The 20893-nt window shown below is 44.2% G+C and overlaps 11 protein-coding genes across 11 annotated transcripts; 6 read left to right on the forward strand and 5 right to left on the reverse strand.

Moving 5' to 3' along the window:
• Positions 1-142: 142 nt before the first annotated feature.
• EAE98_011325 (uncharacterized protein) lies at positions 143-1762 on the forward strand (the record flags this gene model as incomplete). Its single annotated transcript, XM_038958947.1, has 2 exons — positions 143-1570; positions 1634-1762. 2 exons carry the CDS (start codon positions 143-145, stop codon positions 1760-1762), a joined length of 1557 nt encoding a protein of 518 aa, XP_038804626.1.
• Positions 1763-2390: 628 nt separating this feature from the next.
• EAE98_011326 (uncharacterized protein) lies at positions 2391-4792 on the reverse strand (the record flags this gene model as incomplete). Its single annotated transcript, XM_038958948.1, has 7 exons — positions 2391-2620; positions 2670-3164; positions 3216-3695; positions 3810-3996; positions 4051-4385; positions 4449-4505; positions 4579-4792. The coding sequence occupies 7 exons, from the start codon at positions 4790-4792 to the stop codon at positions 2391-2393; spliced, it is 1998 nt and encodes a 665-aa protein (XP_038804627.1).
• Positions 4793-6383: 1591 nt separating this feature from the next.
• Positions 6384-6654, reverse strand: EAE98_011327 (uncharacterized protein; the record flags this gene model as incomplete). Its single annotated transcript, XM_038958949.1, has 2 exons — positions 6384-6511; positions 6570-6654. The coding sequence occupies 2 exons, from the start codon at positions 6652-6654 to the stop codon at positions 6384-6386; spliced, it is 213 nt and encodes a 70-aa protein (XP_038804628.1).
• Positions 6655-8309: 1655 nt separating this feature from the next.
• EAE98_011328 (uncharacterized protein) lies at positions 8310-9662 on the forward strand (the record flags this gene model as incomplete). Its single annotated transcript, XM_038958950.1, has 3 exons — positions 8310-8788; positions 8846-9462; positions 9544-9662. 3 exons carry the CDS (start codon positions 8310-8312, stop codon positions 9660-9662), a joined length of 1215 nt encoding a protein of 404 aa, XP_038804629.1.
• A 402-nt stretch (positions 9663-10064) lies between these two features.
• Positions 10065-11430, reverse strand: EAE98_011329 (uncharacterized protein; the record flags this gene model as incomplete). The annotated part of the gene is made up of 3 exons (XM_038958951.1): positions 10065-10564; positions 10726-11233; positions 11305-11430. 3 exons carry the CDS (start codon positions 11428-11430, stop codon positions 10065-10067), a joined length of 1134 nt encoding a protein of 377 aa, XP_038804630.1.
• Positions 11431-11773: 343 nt separating this feature from the next.
• Positions 11774-12670, forward strand: EAE98_011330 (uncharacterized protein; the record flags this gene model as incomplete). The annotated part of the gene is made up of 2 exons (XM_038958952.1): positions 11774-11984; positions 12039-12670. 2 exons carry the CDS (start codon positions 11774-11776, stop codon positions 12668-12670), a joined length of 843 nt encoding a protein of 280 aa, XP_038804631.1.
• A 162-nt stretch (positions 12671-12832) lies between these two features.
• Positions 12833-13347, reverse strand: EAE98_011331 (uncharacterized protein; the record flags this gene model as incomplete). Its single annotated transcript, XM_038958953.1, has 3 exons — positions 12833-13121; positions 13176-13273; positions 13324-13347. The coding sequence occupies 3 exons, from the start codon at positions 13345-13347 to the stop codon at positions 12833-12835; spliced, it is 411 nt and encodes a 136-aa protein (XP_038804632.1).
• Positions 13348-13992: 645 nt separating this feature from the next.
• EAE98_011332 (uncharacterized protein) lies at positions 13993-15687 on the reverse strand (the record flags this gene model as incomplete). Its single annotated transcript, XM_038958954.1, has 1 exon — positions 13993-15687. One exon carries the CDS (start codon positions 15685-15687, stop codon positions 13993-13995), a length of 1695 nt encoding a protein of 564 aa, XP_038804633.1.
• A 961-nt stretch (positions 15688-16648) lies between these two features.
• EAE98_011333 (uncharacterized protein) lies at positions 16649-17508 on the forward strand (the record flags this gene model as incomplete). Its single annotated transcript, XM_038958955.1, has 3 exons — positions 16649-16829; positions 16894-17069; positions 17134-17508. 3 exons carry the CDS (start codon positions 16649-16651, stop codon positions 17506-17508), a joined length of 732 nt encoding a protein of 243 aa, XP_038804634.1.
• A 567-nt stretch (positions 17509-18075) lies between these two features.
• Positions 18076-18681, forward strand: EAE98_011334 (uncharacterized protein; the record flags this gene model as incomplete). The annotated part of the gene is made up of 3 exons (XM_038958956.1): positions 18076-18308; positions 18369-18591; positions 18649-18681. 3 exons carry the CDS (start codon positions 18076-18078, stop codon positions 18679-18681), a joined length of 489 nt encoding a protein of 162 aa, XP_038804635.1.
• A 521-nt stretch (positions 18682-19202) lies between these two features.
• Positions 19203-20577, forward strand: EAE98_011335 (uncharacterized protein; the record flags this gene model as incomplete). The annotated part of the gene is made up of 4 exons (XM_038958957.1): positions 19203-19233; positions 19349-19606; positions 19712-20452; positions 20510-20577. The coding sequence occupies 4 exons, from the start codon at positions 19203-19205 to the stop codon at positions 20575-20577; spliced, it is 1098 nt and encodes a 365-aa protein (XP_038804636.1).
• Between the last annotated feature and the right edge of the window lie 316 nt (positions 20578-20893).

Below are 20893 nucleotides of genomic sequence, written 5' to 3' on the forward strand. Positions count from 1 at the left end.
CTTCTATTCTTCTGTTCTTGACTCTTGACTCTTGTTTCTGGGGCAATTTCTTTTGTGTTGTCTACATACCCATTCATCATCATACAAGAGAAAAATTACCAATTTTAACGTCTTCACAATATGTCGGATCCATGACAACATAATGCGTACAACTATTGAGCCCCATTTAATGTCTATTCTTAATAACGATGCATCTGAAGCCATCACAAACTCCCCCTCTTTAGAACTTCCTCCATTGCACGATCGAAACATTCTGCAAACTTCTCACCGACCGCTTGTTTTAGAACCCAATGCTGGAACACGATCTGGTGAGCCATCATCACAAGTATCGCAGCATTCCTCGTCCATTGCTCCACTTGACGACAATGAAGTCAATTATCGAGACTCAGAAGAGGGTTTGCGAATAGGGAATGCGGGTATAGGAAAGGACATTAGTGCAATTGAACGAACATTGGGTAGTTCTTCTCCGCAATCTCTGCGAAAGATTTTAGATGACAACACTGGCAACGCAAGACCACTACATCCCAAAAAGCAACAACATAGGGAAAATGGGAGTGATGAGTTTGTTCAATTGCCTAGACCACCCAAAAAGCAAAGATCAAATAAACAAGTGGTGCCACCTATCATCATCGGCTTACATGAACCGCCCCCTCAGGCTGCATTGTTCCCGCCTATTGCATCAAGCTCATTTCACGATAGTCATGGGAGAAATACCTTGAATGCTTTGGCTCCCAAAGTCACAGAAATGAGGGAGGATTTAAAGACAGATGGTGTGATCGTAGCAACGACCCAGGAAGTCTTGGGCCAGAAGGCGAGTACGAAGAAAAAGAGAAAAGACGTAAAGACGAGGAAAAAGTGGTCCGAAGACGAGACGAACAACCTGCTGCTTGGTGTGGATAAGTATGGCGTGGGGAAGTGGATGGATATATTAGAAGATCCGAAGTTCACTTTCAACAATAGGTCAGGAGTAGACCTGAAAGATCGCTTTAGAACTTGTTGTCCAGAAGAACTCAGAGCCGGAAGCCGCAATTCTGGAAACTATCATACTGGTACCAAGGCAGAGAGTGCAAAAGCACAGTCAAAAACGGAATTGGTAACTTTCGACCCATTGACCGGAAATTTCATGACTGGTGAAGATCAAGAGGCTGATGAGACTTTGTCAAACTCTGGCTCTAATCCTGGGCGAAAGCCTCGAAACCATCGGAGAAATCTCACATCCCTTCAAGAGTTAGGAATAAAGGCGCCATTCAAACAGTCAGATCGGAGGAAGAAACGACCCTTCTCCAACCAAGACGATCGTGAAATTAGAGAAGGTTATAATATTTATGGGCCTGCGTGGACAAGAATACAGAGAGATCCTCAATTCAACCTTCAGGACCGACAGCCTACTGATCTTAGAGATCGCCTCAGGAACAAGCATCCCGAACTGTTTAGATCCGGGGAGGACGATACTACTCGGACAGCATCACAGTCTCAGAGCAAGCCTACACAGGTTGAGGACCTGTCTAACACATCTAATCACGCTACAATCGATTCAACTACATTTGCTTTGAATCATGAGATATTAAAGGTACAGTTACCATCCATCTTTTCCCAGTTTCCCACTTAACATTCTTCTATTAACACCAGATAGCCTACCGCAGAACCTACAGACAGCTTGTCATTCTCACAGTCTTTTGATTGGCCTCCGCCCCCATTCCCTTATATTGGAGAGATGGACATCTCTCGATTACTGGAAGACCAAAACCAATGGACACCGTGACCGGCCAAGAGGCTTCATCAAAAGAAAAGAATAAATTAACGCGAATCCCAGCCACAATGACCGACTTGTAATCCTTTTAAGTAGGCCCACGAGTTTTCCATGGCTCATTATACTTGCCCATCCACTTCCACCCCGTGTGCATACGACTGCTGTTTTAGATAGTACGGACACCGAGAGACGAGTGTTGCATCGTGATTCCTCATTTCACAAAATGCCAAATTACAATAATAGATAACTTGTCTTCCCGATCCTTATAGACCATGATTTGAAAATGTCGCCCGGGAATGGTGCGGGCAGCAAGCGTAATCGGCATAGACCAGTCTATCAGCGGCTCCTCTATATTAGTATCACAAGTATCTACAACTTTAAAATATCGAGCTCACACTAACTATGCACGCACGATGGGGCACACGTTGTACAGTGATACTTTTGCAGCTTTCATGTGGTTTTATACGAATATTGAAGCACTTCTACAACTAGATACCATTGTGAATAGCTCCAAGTTTCAAAGATGGCAGGATTTATGATGTTGGAAAATTCTGAAAGAAGTCTAATACATCGACACCCAACGACTCCTTACAGTATATCGCCCAGCACTACAAACTGTGAATTCCCTCCTGAATATGCCCTAATCGTCATCGTCGTTTTCATCGTCATCAGCATTCGGCAAGAGACTGTTGAGATTTCGAATTCTTTCGTTGCGGCCTGAGTGGGCTGGGTAAAGGTGAGAATCATGTTCTAACTTCGCATTTACCCTTAATCCCATTTTAGGTTCGGCTTCATCGTCTTCAGCACCCTCATTCCAAGAATGGGTAGTGACGGTGCCCTGCTCAGTACCATAACCGTTCCACGCAGATGCTGAAATTTGTTAGCCGAAAAGAATTAGTATTGGAATAGGTGGACCTACCAGCGATCATGGGAGCAGTGGGATGCCAACTAGCATCTCTAACTACTGTTTTCCACCTCGGACTATTTACTTCATCTATATCGTCACGCCATCCTCCATGCCACCCCCCGTGCCATTGACCTGGTGGGGGCGGCCTTGTATTCTTTGTTGCCTGGAAAACATCGACTTTGCCCGCAAGCGTTGCATCCATATTCCATATGTACACTTTCCCGTCTTCACTTCCAGAATAGACATATCTTGAATTAGTACTTCCAGGCGGAGAGAAATGACATCTAATCAGAGTCCGCATTACCCTATGGCCTCTGAATGTGACCAAAGAATTATCATTTTTATCGTGGTACCAATCATCTTCATCATAACGTCCCCATCGATAATCAAAGTTTGTTCCGGGGCGACGTTCATTTGCCCTGATGTTGGAAAATTGAGCCGAACTCATGACCATACGCAAGTCCCATAGCTTCATGCTCTGGTCCTTACCATTGCTGAGGATATAGCCTTCAATGTTTTAGTGCACCGTTCTTGAACAACCACGAATCAAAAACTTACGACCGTCTCCTTTGCTATCGAGATACGTTAATCCCTCAATGTGACCAATAAATGCACCCGCTTCTCGACTATCGCCCATACTCCTGGTATCCCACACCTTGATAGTTGTATCATCTGATCCAGAGTAAAGAATGTGAGGCGATGACTTGTCGGCAAAACATACTGCATTGACATCTTCATCATGCCCAAATATCCTATGAAGTGGACGACGACTTTCTATGTCATATACAACAATGGAACCGCCTGTGGTTCCAGCGACAAGCTCACGTCCGTCACCAGAAAATCGAATCGACCAAATACCAAATGACCCTCGTCGATCGAGCCTAGGATTTCGGAAACTAGTGGCAGGATCACCGAGCTCCAGATTATAGGGATCTCCCATATCATTTGGATCTGTCGGAGCGAGACAAACAGTGCTACGTATGGAGGTGTAAGCGAGATATTTGTTGTCAGGGCTCAGTGAAGCATCAGTAAGGGTCCCTAATGACTGTCAATACTTGAGTTACTCTACGGGCTCAATGGGAATTGACGAAGACGCGGATGGATCATGTGTTGGGACCGAAATAAGCCATAATACGAAAAGCTTGTACTTACATTGCCCATAAGGGTAGCTTACAGTCTTATAGTACCGCCACTTATAAGGGTTGGATGTATCATACATGCGGACTTTGAAATCCTTGGTGACGGCAAAGAAGAAGTTACCGTCATCCGAAAATTGACCTGAATAAACGGGCTCATCGTAATTGATTATGGTATCGGCATTCGAAGATGGTAACATTTCCTGGGATTCTATTAGTTTACTGCCTAGAAATAAGCCTGCCTGTGTGTTGCTCACTTGTGCCATTGTTTTCCGATTTATCACCTGGGCTGCAAAGTTCCCTGATGCTATTTCGCGGTCTAATATTCTTCTTGCCAAACGCTTTCGGCCCCTAATATGATCATCTCTGCCTGGAGTTTGTGCATCATTGGATCCAAAATCACCCGACGCCATTAGTTCTTCCCCAACAATGCTTGGCACTTTAGGGAACCTATTTGGATCGGGTGTACTTCTCCTACGCCTTCGTGGCCACAAAGCGAGCTCGTCCTCGTCGAGGTCAGTGGTAAAGCGTATAATATTTCGAACATCTGGGTGGGCGGCCAACACCCGTAGAAGATATCTTGTTCGGGTAGCTAAATGGAATCGGAGTATAAGCCAGATGGTCTGGAACAAGGTGAAGGATGTGTAGATCTCACTATGATCGACTGCGGTGGCACCTTCGTCTTCATCGTCCTCAATTTCAACTTGCACATCTGAAAGATGGGCGATATATGTCAGTAAAACTTGACTAGGAGAGTTTCAAATGCAATGATAGTCTAGACTTACCAAAACCAACTTCATCGTCATCGTCGTCGTCTTCGTCATCATCATCAATCTCATCATCCTCATCCTGCTCGTCGGCATAATCATCATCTGCATCTTCTTCCTCTTCTTCGTCGTCTCTATCTTCTACTATAAGATTTGAATCATCTCCCTCTCCATTCCCGGCCATGGGATTATCTGGCGGTAAGGCACCTGATACGCTTCTCTGGGAAGCCATTGAGAATAGTAGAGTACGAGTAGATTGACACGCCTACTTTCCAATGCTTCTTCGGAGCAAAACAACAAACAAGAAATTTTCAGTAGTATTGTATGGGGTAGTGAACAACGTAGGTGGCAAAGAGAGAGAGGTAGGTATTCCACAACAATGCACTACTTGTTGCACTTCAAGTTCATTTTAGATGGATCTAGGTTTCTTGGGAGTTGAATGACAGCGAGTGACGTTCATCACCCGTTAACTAGTATCAGTAACTGGTATAATAATGTTGCATGTATCAGACATATATCAGAATTGAAGCTTGCTGCTCCAAATGTATTGGTAGAAGGGAAAGTGTAGTGATATCATGAGGTGAGGATGCTTTGTCAGTGGGGTGGAGTAGTGGAAAGAGGGTCATTATTCTTATCAGTGCCTCGGAGTTTCTTATCACATGTACTTAAATCCATTTAAATCCGATGATGAAGACGTTTTTGACATATATTCTTGAAATGAATCATCAGAATATATTTTGAGAAGATATTCTCATGCTTTCATGTCATCCAGTACAACTGAATATCTGAGCTCGAGCTTGGGTATTCTCTGAATAATCGCACTCGACCATAACGAGTATAACGCTATACTATCGTCCAGTTTGTCTTTTCAATACATCTCGCGCTAGCAATAACTAGCTTAACTATGGACTTGATCTGCTCTCCTCGATTTTGGTATCAAGCATCCACCCCCTAGCATTGTCATCTACTTATTTACCTTTCTCTACCATTCAACATCTGTTTTATACCCCAAGTCACCATTGTTGCACTCCCTTACATTCTTACATCTTGCTGTTCATGTTTTCTCAACCCACCACCTCAATAGCTTCTGACAAACTAGTAAACATTACTCCATCAAATGATGGATTACTGATGGAGTAATGTGGCATCCCTGTACTGGACACACCAGTTGGTAGTGACCCCATTATGCGCTTCTTCTGCTCATTCCCCTTTCATCTTTTGGAGCGCACCTTCAATCATCTCGTTATGGAGCTAAGCGTCAGAGATGAAGTTGGAAAGAGGCGTTGTAAGTCTTCAGACTCCAAGCTAACACTATACTTTGGCTTCATGGTAAATAGAGTATCGATAATTCATATCTATTGCCAGCTTATCCACTCATGGTAAGGCATTTCCTGATACATTCATACCTACTTGGGTTTGAAGTGGTTTTCCAATCCGAACGCATCGCCAGTGATTTAAATCCAACATGATTCCGGGATGATGTAAAGCATCACTCCAACCGCCATTCCAACTTTTATCCACCGTTGTTCTCAAGGAAAAAGTCTCACAACATACAGTGGCTGTTTTGACAATGTGCGGGATATTATTTAATATAGTCCCATTCAACTTGGACCATTTGTTCCAGACGCAAGCAATGCCAGGAACAGTAACTGCCACCAAGGCCAAATATAATACATCCTTAGATTTTGTGAGAAACTCCATCCATTTATACGCCAACAGCTCGTCCATCTCACCCTCGTTCGGTGCAGGTTCAATGCTCCCCTTTCCCACAAACGACCAAGTCACCGTAGTGTAGAAATCATCGTCCGTTGCCCATCCCCAAACTATGCGCCACCGACCAATATGTTGTTGAGTGGTATATGGATCAATTTTACGATGTATCCAACGGCTCCCATAATAAGGAATCCCATCGCTACAGCTCGAGCGATGTTGAGGAATTCGCGACGATCAGCTATAATATGTTAGAAACTCAAGTCCCGTTGTAACCAATGGAAAATACTGATTCTTACGCTTTGTGCATTTATTGACAAATTGAGTACCATCTTTGATGAAGTCTCTTGGAATCTCCATAAACTCTTGAATTTGGTCTGCCATGGTTGTGAAGAAGTTGAGGAGTTGAGGGTGGGATTGAGGAAGTAGACAATTGATCCTCGAGAGGTTCGAATTATACTTTTGTTGAAGAACTAATTTGTGGCCGACGTTTCAATGTTGGATAGTTTGAAAGTGTATGGTATGGTATGTATGATTGAGAAAGATTTTAAATTCCGTTGCGAGTGAAGCCAATAGATATTAGGTAGCTGGGGGAATTTCGAAGAAGCCAGATAAGGTAGGTAGGCTCAAGAAATTAAAGCATGTGAATTGATCCAATGAGAACCTTCAAAATCCGAAAGCCACTGGGTAGTAGCTGGAGGCATGAGGCTGCGAGTGTTATGCCTTAGGCATCAATGAGATTGATTACTTAATGATTACCTAAGACCATCGGCCATGGGCAGGGAACAGTGGTTTTATTAGTTAGCACCAGCACCAGCACCTTGCCTGGCTCCTGGTACCAAATTAGCACTGGGCATTAAAAAGGTATTTGAAGCTCAGCGGCGCGCGAAATCCAATCGTAGAGGAGAAGAAAGAAAGAATCAAAGAAAGAATTCCAACTTTCCCTTCCCTCAACTCTCTCTCTATTGTCGTCGCTATTGTCATCCTCATCGACAACGACGTATAAAGTGCCCAAACTTCCTTTCTTCTTTCTTTTCCATGCCCTTTCTCAATCGCTGATCTTTACTTCCTCAAATACCCACCTCGTATCTCCATTATCGATCCCTCGAGCTACTAGGATTTCAGCTCATCGCGATACCGCGCCTAACATTGGAATATTGTATGGAACTCTCCCAGCACAACTTTCTTTCCATATAATTCGATAATACCTGTGACAGCAATAGATACTTCCTGCCTCCAGAATCCATTTTCATTTCATGGTGAACAAAAGTACCACCCACACACTCGACTCGACTTACAGTTGTCAAGCACTATCCTCGTACCTCAGAGTCCCAACGAGAGATATCAATTGCGAACCTTCACGTCGACTCGAGAATTCTGTCGCATTCAATCAATCACCCACCGCTCAACTCAATACACCCACCCAATCCAAACAAGCAAATCAGTAAACACTGGACGTGAAGGGTACTTGAGGGACGGAATTGTACAGCAAGGCTTCGGTTACTCTGTGCTTCTGCTATTGATGAACAAGGCATTTGGACAACTGACATCTTCATTTCTGCTTTTCAATTTCAGGCTGGATTACACTTTTTTTGCCTCGCCTCTCTCTTCCAATATTTCGGCATAGGAGGTTTATTCATCTGTTGGGCTTCTTTACATCACAAATTCAAAGAGACTGCAAGCACAGAGCTTCGTCTTATATCTCCATTCTGTCTGTAGTTGCCAAAGAAGGCTCTCGGACTTTGACCTCATTTATTGAAGCAATATCCTCCAGGTTTTAGGAGTGTACGTATTCATTGAATTCTATCCCATGTATTTCAGACTCTGCTTCCAATGCTATACATGCGTTGACCTCTGCCATCCAATGGCCCTTCTTCTGTTTTCACCCGCTGATCCTGTTTCTATTTTCTCACAGAATCCATTTTCCTGTGGCATAACATCAACTCAAACTGTTCATAAGCAATACAAAACATCATTTTTCAACCAAAACTCACCCTTCACTTGAAAGTCAAGGTACCTCGTGTGCACATTCAGACGCCATGGCTGATGACGAGTTCGACATTGATATCTATGGAGATACCAACACTGAACAGGACACAATCTTCAAGAAAGATGATGAAGGTGATGTCAAGATTGACGGCGTTGAACCTCCGGTCGCACCAGCTGCCGAAACTAATGGTAAACACGAAGAACAAGATGACGATTATGTAGATATCAAGGTTAGTCATGAGAAGGATGAACTCGCTGAAGGCCAACAAAAGATAAAGAGTACCGACGAATCTGGACGAGACATTCTCAACATACCCAAGCAGGCCCCTCAACAACAAGGTGTAAAGAGAAAGGAAGGCTCCGACGATCGCCCAATCGATCAAGGTGCGACTACGGCCTTGCTCATATCAGAATTACATTGGTGGAATACCGACGATGATATCCGGGGATGGATCAATCAGGCTCAAGTCGAAGATGAGCTGAAGGAGATGACTTTCTCCGAGCACAAGGTTAATGGAAAGAGCAAGGGGTAACTCACTACACACAGTATCTTCCAATGCCGAGCATCTACTGACTTTTTGCACAGACAAGCCTATGTGGAATTTACGTCCCAACAAGCTGCAACGGCAGTGAAACGAAAGATTGACGCTTTCGGTGAAGGTCACCAATATGTGAAGAAGCAGACAGTCACATTCCACAATCCAAATGTCAATCCATTCCGCACCTTACCGAAAGACGCGCCAGCCCGCGCCACGAAAGAAGGCCAAAATAGTCGATCAAGCTCAGGACCAGGAGGTTACAACAGTGAGAGGGGCAGTCATACTTCAGGCAACTTTGGTGGTAATTTCCGCGGGCGTGGCGGTGGATACAACTCTTCTCGTGGAGGTATGAACAACATGAATCAAGGCAATTTCAACCGTAACTTTTCAGGCTCAGGAGGATCCATGGGCGGGGGCTTTAATTCTTCAATGGGTGGCGGGTTTCAAGGAAATCCCATGGGAAATCAATTTGGTGGATTCAATCGTGGAGGCATGATGGGCGGCATGCGGGGTGGCCCTGGAGGTATGAGAGGCGGTCGAGGGGGAATGGGAAATAACATGATGGGAGGCATGCCCATGGGAGGTATGCCAATGGGTGGAATGGGCGGAATGGGAATGCCTATGAACATGGGTAATATGGCACAAATGGGTGGTGCAATGCAAGGTACGTCGAAACAGCTACTTATCAGCTGAAATCAAACACCACACAGGGACTACGGGATTTATCACTGACTCGAGAAATTAGGCGGGAATGGCTTCCAACCTATGCAACCGCACTTTAATCCTGCGTTCTTTCAACAAAATCAAAGTGCTGGTGGTGACTGGCAGAATCCACACGGCGCCAAAAGACCAAGACCAGAATGAGGTATAGATAACGGAAAGGGCGTTGAACTCGGGGATCTGGCATAATTAACACTTGGAATAATGAGCACTTTCAGTTCTTAATTTGTATTTCAAAATAAAACATGTACCATAGAAGTGTGATTCACACGATGAATGTATTTTGAGCTGTCAGATGATTGCTTTTTACTAAGTCTCAACTTTCTGTGTAGTTGCACTGACCCCCTTTGACCCATCTCGCACGATGCTACGAGTGTCAGTGATACTCGCTCTTCCAAGACGACTAAAGTTTATTGCAAGACGCAACATGGCTCATTGATTGAATGAACGTCAATAGAACAGCCAGACCCTCATGCCATAATTCAGTGGGTTTGAGAGGGCTTCTCAGAAGTCCATCATACAACGCAAAGTTAAAATTCATGAAGTTTAGCTTCCAATTCGATTTAACGCTCTATTTAACAACAGAACAATTTGGTTCGAGCGTCTGGTCAACGTATTTCTTTGACTTTCAAGTCCTGCCTGGCTTTCGTCTATTTTTTTGATTATTTCCATCATCTCCATCTTACCAGCCATTAGTACTTTCAATAGAACTTCATCCGCAGCCTCCTGAGACACCTCTTCGCCCTCAGATCCCTGTACGAATCTTTTCCATCTACCTATCGGTAGACATATAATCCTGAGGACTACATGCGTGCGATAACATATGGTGTCTCGATCTAGGAGGTATTTACCGAGAAACCCCATCTCTTCGAGGTGCTCTTTTTGCTCTCCGTTTAGCCATGGTGTTATCCAGGGATCCAGAGTTACCTCGTCCCATCGGTTGTCGTCGAGTATGAAGCCATACTCGACGAGAAGAAAATCGTTGTTGTGACTTCCGTATGAAATGTGCACTTCGGAGCCCTGCTTGATGGGTTGCGAGGCCGTGACTAGGTTGTTGGGGGTTAGCGATGGCTGATGTTTCTGCGGAATGAGTTTGGGCGAAGATTTCATGGAGAGGTGTAGTTGTTGCACAGATCATATTATGGAGGTTAGGGTGACGATATAGGGAGAATGAGTGATATAACAGTAAAAGGATAATATTGCTTACGTGTGTAGCCAGCGCGACTGAGAGTTGCATCAACCGTGGGTTCTGAACTATGATTTATGTAGTCTGCGAACGGATTCAATGCAAGACGGTTCTCTTGTGGTGGTTGTGATCTAGATGATTTGATGGTCGGTGAAAGGTAGTAGAACGTCCTACTGTTGACAATACTGTAGTTGTACATGAATTCATCGTAGGTTATGGGTGGTTCGGGAAATGCTTTGCAGATGATCGTCCAAGCAGAAGTAATTTTCTCCATTTGCGTCTTAAGGAGAGCTCGGGCCGAGTACGGAAGAAGCTCTTGTAATGAGGGATCCCAGAATAAAGGCATGGAACTATGCATATCCTGTTGGGAAGGGAGGGTAACTTTCCATTCCGGCCCGAGCAGCGAGTCCAGAGATAGAGCGAAAAGAGCATGAACAGCTAGTTCAGGTGCCAGCGCTGCAAACTGAGAAGGTACATCCGTAGCTTTACGAAGTGTCTTTATGGGGACCTGCACCAGAGTATCACCTATCTACTACAGATTAGCAAGCACATGACTTTTCGAGAGGGGTGATATTCCATCGAGCAGCTCATTTATTTTACCTCAAAATTCTTGTTCGCTATCAGTCCCAGACCCTTTTCTGGAAACCGGAAAGGCGAAACATTGTTGATAATGACACCTTGATTTACAGCCCATTTTGTGAACTCTTGATGTACCTGCATGTCCATGCTCGCACCGTAGTTAGACGAAGGGGCTGCTCGCTGCAGAATATCTGAAATCGTGATGTGTGACTGATCCGCTGTGTTGATGATTTCCACAAGCTTCACCTAGAACTACTAGATATAAGCATTTAATAACAGAGCATTCGTATTTCGAGATCAATTATTCAATGTAAATTCTCATCTATCATTTGCTGTGCGCAAGTAATTTGTAGCAATAAAGTCTTCTAGTGCTGCTTTTGCCGAGAGCCATTTCGACGAAAGGGCGGCAGGCAATATAATTGAAGCTGATCTGCTGTAGCATCCCACCCCGTCGACATAGGAGGGGTTAATTCAAAGTTATAATCCGAACATGTCATTGTCTCCTCGTCTATATACCCAGGTGTCCCGCCTTCCAAGGGAATTACTTTCCGCCTGCTCTATTACTTTAGCTACAAGAAGTTTCAGTGTATTGCATCGTCCCGCTCCAAATTATCCAGGCCATGTACCACTTACTTCCATTGAGCGGGGCGGTTTGGCTGTGGGCTCAGCAGTAATGGCATTCTTTAATCCCTATCGTGCAGGTATGAATTGATCATCCTAAACCACATTTACTCTCAACTAATCCGGGGAACTAGATTTAATTGCAGCCTGTGGAGAAGCTACCGCAACACCATATTTTATATACCGTCTCCGCGATGCCATGCTTTCTTCTCCTACCGGTCGACGTATACTTCGCGATCGCCCTAGGATATCTTCCAAGACTCTTTCTATGCCACGTCTCCGGGCGCTTCCCCCAAACACTGTAGGCAGGTGCTACGCGGAATGGTTGGATCGTGAGGGAGTTTCCCCCGATACACGCGATTCAGTAAAATATATCGATGATGAAGAATGCGCATATGTTATGCAAAGGTATCGCGAATGTCACGACTTCTATCATGCCATAACGGGTTTACCTATTGTGCGGGAAGGCGAAGTGGCGCTCAAGGCATTTGAGTTTGCTAATACTCTGTTACCAATGACGGGTCTGAGTATGTTTGCTGTGATGTCATTGAAGCCAGCAGAGAGGAGAAGATTCTTTACAATATATGCGCCTTGGGCGTTTGCAAATGGGTTGAAAGCAGAGGAAGTTATTAATGTTTATTGGGAGGAGCAGTTGGAAAGGAGCGTGGAAGAATTGAGAGAAGAGTTAGGCATTGAAAAGCCTCTTGATCTTAGAGATATCAGACGGATGGAGAAGGAGAGAAAGAAGGCCCAAAAGGCGACTTGAGGGGGACCTGATAGCACAGTAATTTGATACCATAGCAGTAGATTTCCCAAAATTTCGCAATATTAACTCCTTTTCCTCGGAGACCAAAGATTATCCCAGCATTATGGATTTCATTCCTGAAATATCTGCTCACTAAATGTTCCCTGATTTCCGAACCATAGACTACAAGTCGAAAAGATCATCATCGTCGTCATCCCAAGCACCCTTCCTCCTGGTAACCACAATCTTTTCTTTAGTTTCCTGAGCCTCCGACACACTGCTCAACAAATCCTTCAATTGTTCCTCCGTAATCTTCGATCTCAACTGTCCCGAACGCGCCAACATAATCAAGCGATTTTCAACATCGACGGCTCTGGACTCCTTCACAAGTCTAATGCGACCTAGACGATCTGCCGCTTCGGGTTCGAGAATTTGGGTCAGGATGGATTGTCGAGCCGCTTCTTCTTGCTGTCTATGGCGCAAATGATTAGTTGTTTATATGCATCTTCGACAAAGTAGAGCGCACTGTCTGCCGTCTTCTTGTCCTCCACTGCCGCCTGCTGCGCCTGGTCTACCTCCTCCTCCGCCTTGGGTTTTCAGTTGCTCAAGACGAGCTTTTCTGATCTAAAGAATAATTAGTATTAGGTCGTGACTAAGTCGTCCCAGAGACTTACTTGTGCCAAATCGTCGTCTTCCATAATTAAGGTGTTGAGTGTGTGTAACTTTTGTCCTGGTCGAAGAAAATGAGGGGTGTTGTAACTTTGCGATGCCAGCCTTGTGGTACCCAGTCTTTAACGAATACCATAATTGGCAACCCCTCTTTGGGCAAAACGACATCATACCACAACCGTGAATTAAATTATAACTTTTCAATCCCACGATAAATTGATTGATAGTTATTTTTCATTCAGATATAAATTCAGTTTAATTGTAACATTATCATAACCAAGAAATTAAGATCAATCTCAAGGAGTTGGAAAGCATTTCAGATAAGAGCTCACTGAGGCCTTGAGTTTGGATTCAAAAACCCATGATAGTGGCTCACTGGGTGCAAAGTAACATGCCATTGGGCTTGTTGCTAAATTTCACAAGTCTTGAAGCCTCTTGTCGACTGACCACAGAAAGATAAAGTAGCGCATTGATGATTGAGTTTGCAAGAGAGGCATATGTGCATTATTCATTGATCTATAGTCTAAAGTGTCGCTTTTGCGAGTGACCGAGTATATAAGATATCTAAGACGTAATATACAGGTGTTGCTAATTCTAACATAAACGTACAATCCTACATGGTAAAACATACCCAGTTCGTTCGCTCACAAACCCAGCGTACCTTCACATTCCATCTATCTCCGATCAACCGCGGGTATATATGAATTCATCTCCCTCGACTTCATAGCCTGTTTTGCTTTAACCATACTTATGACTAACTCGTTTGAAGAGAATGGAATGTTCAATTCTTTTGCCCTCCGAGCGAGATAGCCATTGTAGAAGTCAACATCCGTTTTCATTCCACTTCTGACGTTGCGTAACATAGATGTAACGTTTTTCCCGCTACGAGCAAGCACCGAGTGTATCATGCTCATTAACCTGCGGTTGCCAAAACGTTTGTTAAGATTTGCCACCGTCGCAAGCTCCGGAAGACTTCTCACAACATACGAAATTTCCCACAAGAGGGACTTCATTGTCTGACTTGCTTGGTAATTGTACAACAGCTGGTCGTTTGAACAATCAAAAATGACAGATAACGGCCCAATGACGGAATTGACAACGATGTATTCGAGATGAAATTTCATGAAGTCAGGATAGTTCAGGCCTATGGCTTTAAGTTCAGGAGAACGACTTAATGACATTAACATGTATCTTGAAGATGGTGCCCAGTTATTTGTGAGCTTCCTGTCTGAGCTTTGGGACAATGGTTCATTGGAGCGCGCGCTGTTGTCATATTGAGGAATTGTAAGCTTCAGCTCTCCCTGGGTGGTTTGGGCCACAGTCCATAGTTGATCCGTGGCAAATAATCCATGAGATAAATTACCAAGCATGTAATGAGGACGATCCTGCAAATCTGGGAAAACATGCTTGTTAACATCCTCGATGACACCTGCTCCATGTTGCACAAAACATATGGTTGAATGAGGCTGGAGACGATGCTTGATGGATGTGAGTGCCGCCACTGTTTTGTCGCCGTTCGTTGTGATGATCAGGTTGTCTATGACCTCGTTCGTGTATCCTAATCTATGCTCAGTGGCACCAGTCTCTGACTCGGGCCCAGGAATATTGAAACTTGCGGATAATTCAACATCGAAACCGGATTGCTCGGTTATGATTTCATCCTTGCATACTCTGAGAACTTGACGCGAGTGGTGCCATTGTTGAATCAACAGTGGCCGGTGCATCAGTAAAGTAACAGGCGGCGGAGAATCCATTTCAGCAAGGTTATACGCAATGAATTGTCCAATAGGCCCTGTTCCTAGAACGTGGATTGTGCGTGATATAGGCGTACCCCCTCGGTGTGTTGAATCTTGTGATGTCGGTTTGTGCTGAAGATCAGCGACTTGTTTTGACTGTAAAGGTTCTTGGCCATGCTTGTGAGAAGACATTGAAGGTGACTTTTGGGCGGCATATTTTACATTCGTAACTAGGACGTCCGGGGAATGCAAATATTCAGGCCCAATGTCGGAGGCATAAACATTCTCAAGCTCTTCTAAGTCATCGTTACCCTGCAGCTCTTCAGCCGACAAGCTCTTCTTTGCCTCCCATTTCGAAGGTCGATGCGAGTAGGCGAAATCGAACGGTGATGGATCGTTCCCTTCTTCGCTGTCAAGTTCCAATTCCCGCTCGTCTTGTGTCCCTATATCCAGAGCATAAGCATGATCGCTGGGCGTAATTCTTTTGTGCCTGTCCTCTTGATTGGTGATATCTTTGTCTGCTGTCCCTTCGCTCGCATAAACTCCATCGCTTTTGCTCCCGTAACTCCTAGAAGGTCCGCTGGTAGTGGTATCTCTCTCTGAACCCCAAACGAATGACAAGCTGGCGTGCATTCCTCCTTTCCGCCTCGGCCACCAGTATGTCTCGTCATGTCTCGACCAAGTGCGAGTGGCCACCCGGCCCAGGGTAATGCTACCTGAGAGCCATCGACAATTTTGAGGGTTTCGAGCAAGCACCCGCCACAGCGGACGACCGCACCTTGGAAAAGACAGGATGAACACTCTCAATGGTTATTACAATGAACTCATGGCAGACAAGCAGAATCAAGATGTCTACTCTTTCGTTGCTGCAATTGTCCGCACTCGAAACCAAAGCAAGAAAAGGAAGCCTTCACGTCCTTCTACACATCCGCAAAAGGGTAAGAAGGTAATTTGTAGTGGACAACGATGGAGAGTAGAATTTGTCGAGTTTCAGTAAAATGAGGCGAAATGTATGTTGAAGTTCCGTTCGGTGAGGGGTGAAGCTAGCTTGAGATATATCTGAGATTTCGGCTTAGTACAAAACAAGACTGAAGTCTATTTACATAAGATATGTAGACCTCGAACATGGACGGGATACAAAGTAACAGTAAGTGAGTGTTCAAATGGGAGGCAAAAGTTGAGTCGTATAGATGTGATGAGAGAGATTCCAGTACTAAATATCAATTTACAATCAAATATTCGGAATCGAAAAAAATGTCGATGAAGCGCACTTTAGCAGAGAATATTTATTGAAAATCCCTGTCAAGCAAGCATGTAATCCAATTGGAAGACTTCAATTCCAATGCAACTGAATGCGGCCGCTTTTTTCCGATAGCGTCGGAATTCATTCCCAAACTTTCTCGAAAAGAATGGTGGAAAGTTGAAAATCCAAGGACGAAAGTTACGAATACGAATGAATGAATGAATTGATACTCTACATCAACCACAATCCAACAACAAGTAAAATTCAATCGTATCTACCACCCAGGTTCCTCTCGATCGCGCATGTTACATCAATCATATTCGCTACAACATTTTCAACTGAATCTCGACAATGGATCCCACTAAGATTCTTTCTTTGCTCGAGCAGCTCGATGACGATATCGATGATATTGAAGATGCGGTTGCACCTTTCATTCAAAAGACTATCCCAGAGTTCGCAAGCAAGTTACCTTTATTGGACAAGGCGAAGCTTTACACTCTTGTCACATATGCCATTGAGTCCATATTATTCTGTACGAGTTTCCATCACTTTACTTCCGTCGCATTTCGTACTTTTATACTAATTCGTCTCGACAGCATACCTTCGACTTAATGGTGTCAATGCCCGTGAACATCCTGTTTTCACCGAGCTTACTCGGATGAAGCAGTATTTTGAGAAGATCAAGGTTACAGAGAATCCACCGGCAACTGCAGCAGAAAGAAATCTCAAATTGGATAAAGGAGCTGCTGGAAGATTCATCAAAGCAGGATTGGTAAGGAAGCTTCTACTCTTTTTCAATTGTGGGGGTTGAGAGCCCATGTTAACAGTGCGTACAGAGCGGAAATGATAAATATGATCTTCAAAGAGCAGAGCAGTTGGCGAAGGAGAGAGCGAAGTCTCACATCAGATTTGAGGAGCTATCAAAGAAGAGAAAGGTGGGCGAAGAAACAGCAGAATCCAATAAAGCAGAATCCAAAACCTCGAATGAATCTGATGGTTCCGGTTCACCTTCCGATTCCTCAGATGAACCTGCAGCTGCAGCACACAAAAGCAAAAAGTCTAAGACTGCGAAGGCAGCAGCCACCCCTATCGAGTCTAAAGAGGATAGCTCTTCCACCTCCAATTCTAAATCCCAAAAATCCAAGCAGGAAACTCAGGAGAAGAAAACAAGGAGTAAATCCAAGAAGGCCAAGAGCAAGAGCAAGAACTAGAAATATGTGGTGAATGGGATATGTATATGGAGATGTATACGGATATGAAAGTCACCGGATGCATGCACATCTAAAAGGGCGTTTATGGAACTGGCTTAGGGATGATACCACGATTTGTCACGGCAAAATAGGATAGCTTTCGGGTTTGAGTTACTGGGCAATAAGTATCTAGATTTACGATAGAAAGAAATAATAAATACCTACTAGACTACTAGACATTCTTCTCTCAAGATTCTGTTCATCAGAAAATAAATGCTTTCTATCTGTTTTGAACATCCTCTTCACGGTTGTTGGAGTTCACTATGTAGTACTTAAACAATTGTACTCGAGAAATCTAACAAAGTCTTGCCATCTAGAATCATCCATTTCATTGGAATTTACCAGTACAGGTACATTAAGGCTGAACTAACCCAATCGGTATTAGCACGTGGGAAACGGATTATATTCCGGGATTAAATTGTCAAGTATCTCATTGGCCGGCATTCAACAACTTCAACAATTCTCTAAGCAAAATCGTATACTCACACCTATAACCTGAATCTATTTCTCTCACTTCATCAACTAAATATGCCTCGTCAAGGAAGATCTGGAAGGGGAAGCGCCCCATCTCGACCAACTGTCTCAGCCCCAAGCAGACCTTCACCTTCCGCCCAGCAAACCCGACCAGCAACCACTGCTGCATACCCACCAAGGCCAGCAGGTGCAGCTCCCCCAGCTGCTCCTCAACCACAAGCAGGAGCTCCACAAGCTCAAGGTTCTTCTGGTCCAGGTTTGATTGGACAAGTGGCTAGCACTGCAGCGTGAGTGTTCATTGCGCCAGACATCATTTCTAAAGTTGCATACTGATCTCTTTCGTGCAGAGGTGTCGCCATCGGATCTTCATTAGGACATGCTATTACCGGTTTCTTCGGCGGTGGATCTAGCGCACCCGAAGCAGCTCAGGATAATGCTGTAGCATCCCAAGGTCAAGAGAAGAACCAATTTGGCGAACCAAACTGTGGCTTCCAGGTCAAGAGCTTTACCAACTGCATGGACGAGAACCAAGGAAACATGTCTATCTGCAACTGGTATTTGGAGCAATTGGTATGGACGAACCTATAATCTTTCGGACCCCAAGTCAAGCTAACAGTTTTCTCACAGAAAGCATGCCAGAACACCGCCAGTCAGTATTAAGGGCCCGAATCTGACGATTACGACACATGGAGATGGATGTATAATAGAAAAACTAGCTACAACTCAAAATAATGAACCCACTCTACCCTGATGATTTGCCGACGTGTATATGAATGGCAAAGACTAGTCTTGAGTAGCACACCCAGAGCGACATGTCTTGCTAATTGCTTTCTTGTATATATTATTCGAAGACTCCTCAACTCCGGATCTGAGTATCAAATCCGTCTTTCCATAACGTGACTCGATTTGATTCCATTTCCAAGAGAACTTGTATGTGGCAAAATCTTGTTATATTTACGATACATGAAGAAATATTTTCAGCCTTGCATGCCCGACGTCGGCACCCCACAGAAAAAATAGTCCAGCCTTACTCTCCACCCCCACTATGATTTCCATCACAATGGAAACAGTCATAACCTATAAACCTTTTAAATTGTTATATCTTCCATAGATTCGCTTTTCTTGACCATCGCAATACATATCAATATTTAAATCTTCACTGCCAGATCAAATTGCACATCATGACCACTCAATTCCCAACCAAGCGTTGTGGTTAGTTAACTCAAACATACCCCTCCTCACAACTCTCATCACTCTTCATATATCTTCACTACCTACCTTCCCATTCCAGCTTCCCGCATAACATACGCTGATTAATCTAATCTAGGTGTACTCGGATGCACCGGTTCCGTCGGTCAAAGATTCATTCTTCTTCTTGCTCAACATCCATATTTCAAACTCCACGCCGTAGGAGCCTCTTCGCGATCCGCAGGAAAGAAGTACAAAGATGCTGTCAAATGGAAACAAGCTTTTCCCATGACCGCCGAGATTGGCGATTTAGTCGTTAAAGAATGCAAAGCAAGCGAGTTTGCGGATTGTGACATTGTGTTCAGTGGATTGGATGCTGATGTTGCTGGTGACATTGGTATGAGACCCTCAAATACAGTTACCCTTCCTTGCTCTTTGGGAAATTCCCATTGTGAGACGACAGAGTTGTTAGGGGCAATACTTACTTGAACTATTAATCTAGAGATGGAATTCATGAAGGCTGAATTGGCCGTCTTCTCCAATGCCAAGAACTACCGTCGCGATCCAATCGTTCCCCTCATCGTCCCTACAGTTAACCTCCCCCATTTCGATCTCATTCCTCACCAACGTCGCGCCCATTCCTTAAAGAAGGGTTTCCTCGTCTGCAACTCCAACTGTGCAGTCATCGGCATAGTTATCCCATTCGCCGCCATCCAAAAAGCTTTCGGAGAAGTCGACCAAGTGAGCGTGGTCACCATGCAAGCTGTTAGTGGTGCCGGTTATCCAGGCGTAAGCAGTATGGATATTCTCGACAATGTTGTTCCATTCATCTCCGGCGAGGAAGACAAGTTAGAGACGGAGGCACAGAAGATTCTCGGAAGAGTCAATTCTGAAGTCACTGGATTTGAGGATCAATCAGAATTGAAGATTTCAGCGGCTTGCAACAGAGTCGCAGTTCTAGATGGACATATGGCTTGCGTATCTCTTCGTTTCAAGAACCGCGATGGACCTAAACCTACCGCAGAAGAGGTAAAGAAGGCTATGAGGGAATATGTAAGCGAGGCGCAGACATTGGGATGTCCGTCAGCACCGGAGCCAGCGATTGCTGTTATGGAGGAAGCGGATAGACCACAACCAAGATTGGATCGCAACACACAGAACGGATACACAGTCAGTGTCGGAAGAGTTAGAGAAGATGATAGCGGAATTTTTGATCTTAAATTTGTGGCCTTGAGTCATAACAGTAATTTTCCCTCCCCTTTCCAATCTTACAATGCTCAAGTGCTAACACCATACTTAGCCGTCATTGGAGCTGCTGGTTCTTCGATATTGAATGCAGAAGCTGCAGTTCTTAAGGGATATATCTAAGGACTAGTCATATACCCAGTTGTTTTAAAATTTAAAAGTTGCATTTACAAATTGCATAAGAAAGGCTCATGCAATTAAAATTATATTATACATTATCCCTTCATGTGGCGTGTATCGTTTACGAAATTTCGGAATATGTATGCAGTGACGTTAAACGTGCCAGTCCAATATCAAAGCAATGTCCATTCTGTCGATCATCCATTCATTCATTCTGCAAATGGTTGGTTAGTTCCTCGGCTATAAGGGAACCAAAAAAGGGGAAGGGTGCTAATCGCATAATATGCAACCACATCAACTCACGAAAATAATTCACAAA

Source organism: Botrytis deweyae, assembly GCF_014898535.1.
Source record: "Botrytis deweyae strain B1 chromosome Unknown BDEW_047, whole genome shotgun sequence".
Classification (NCBI taxonomy): Eukaryota; Fungi; Ascomycota; class Leotiomycetes; order Helotiales; family Sclerotiniaceae; genus Botrytis; species Botrytis deweyae.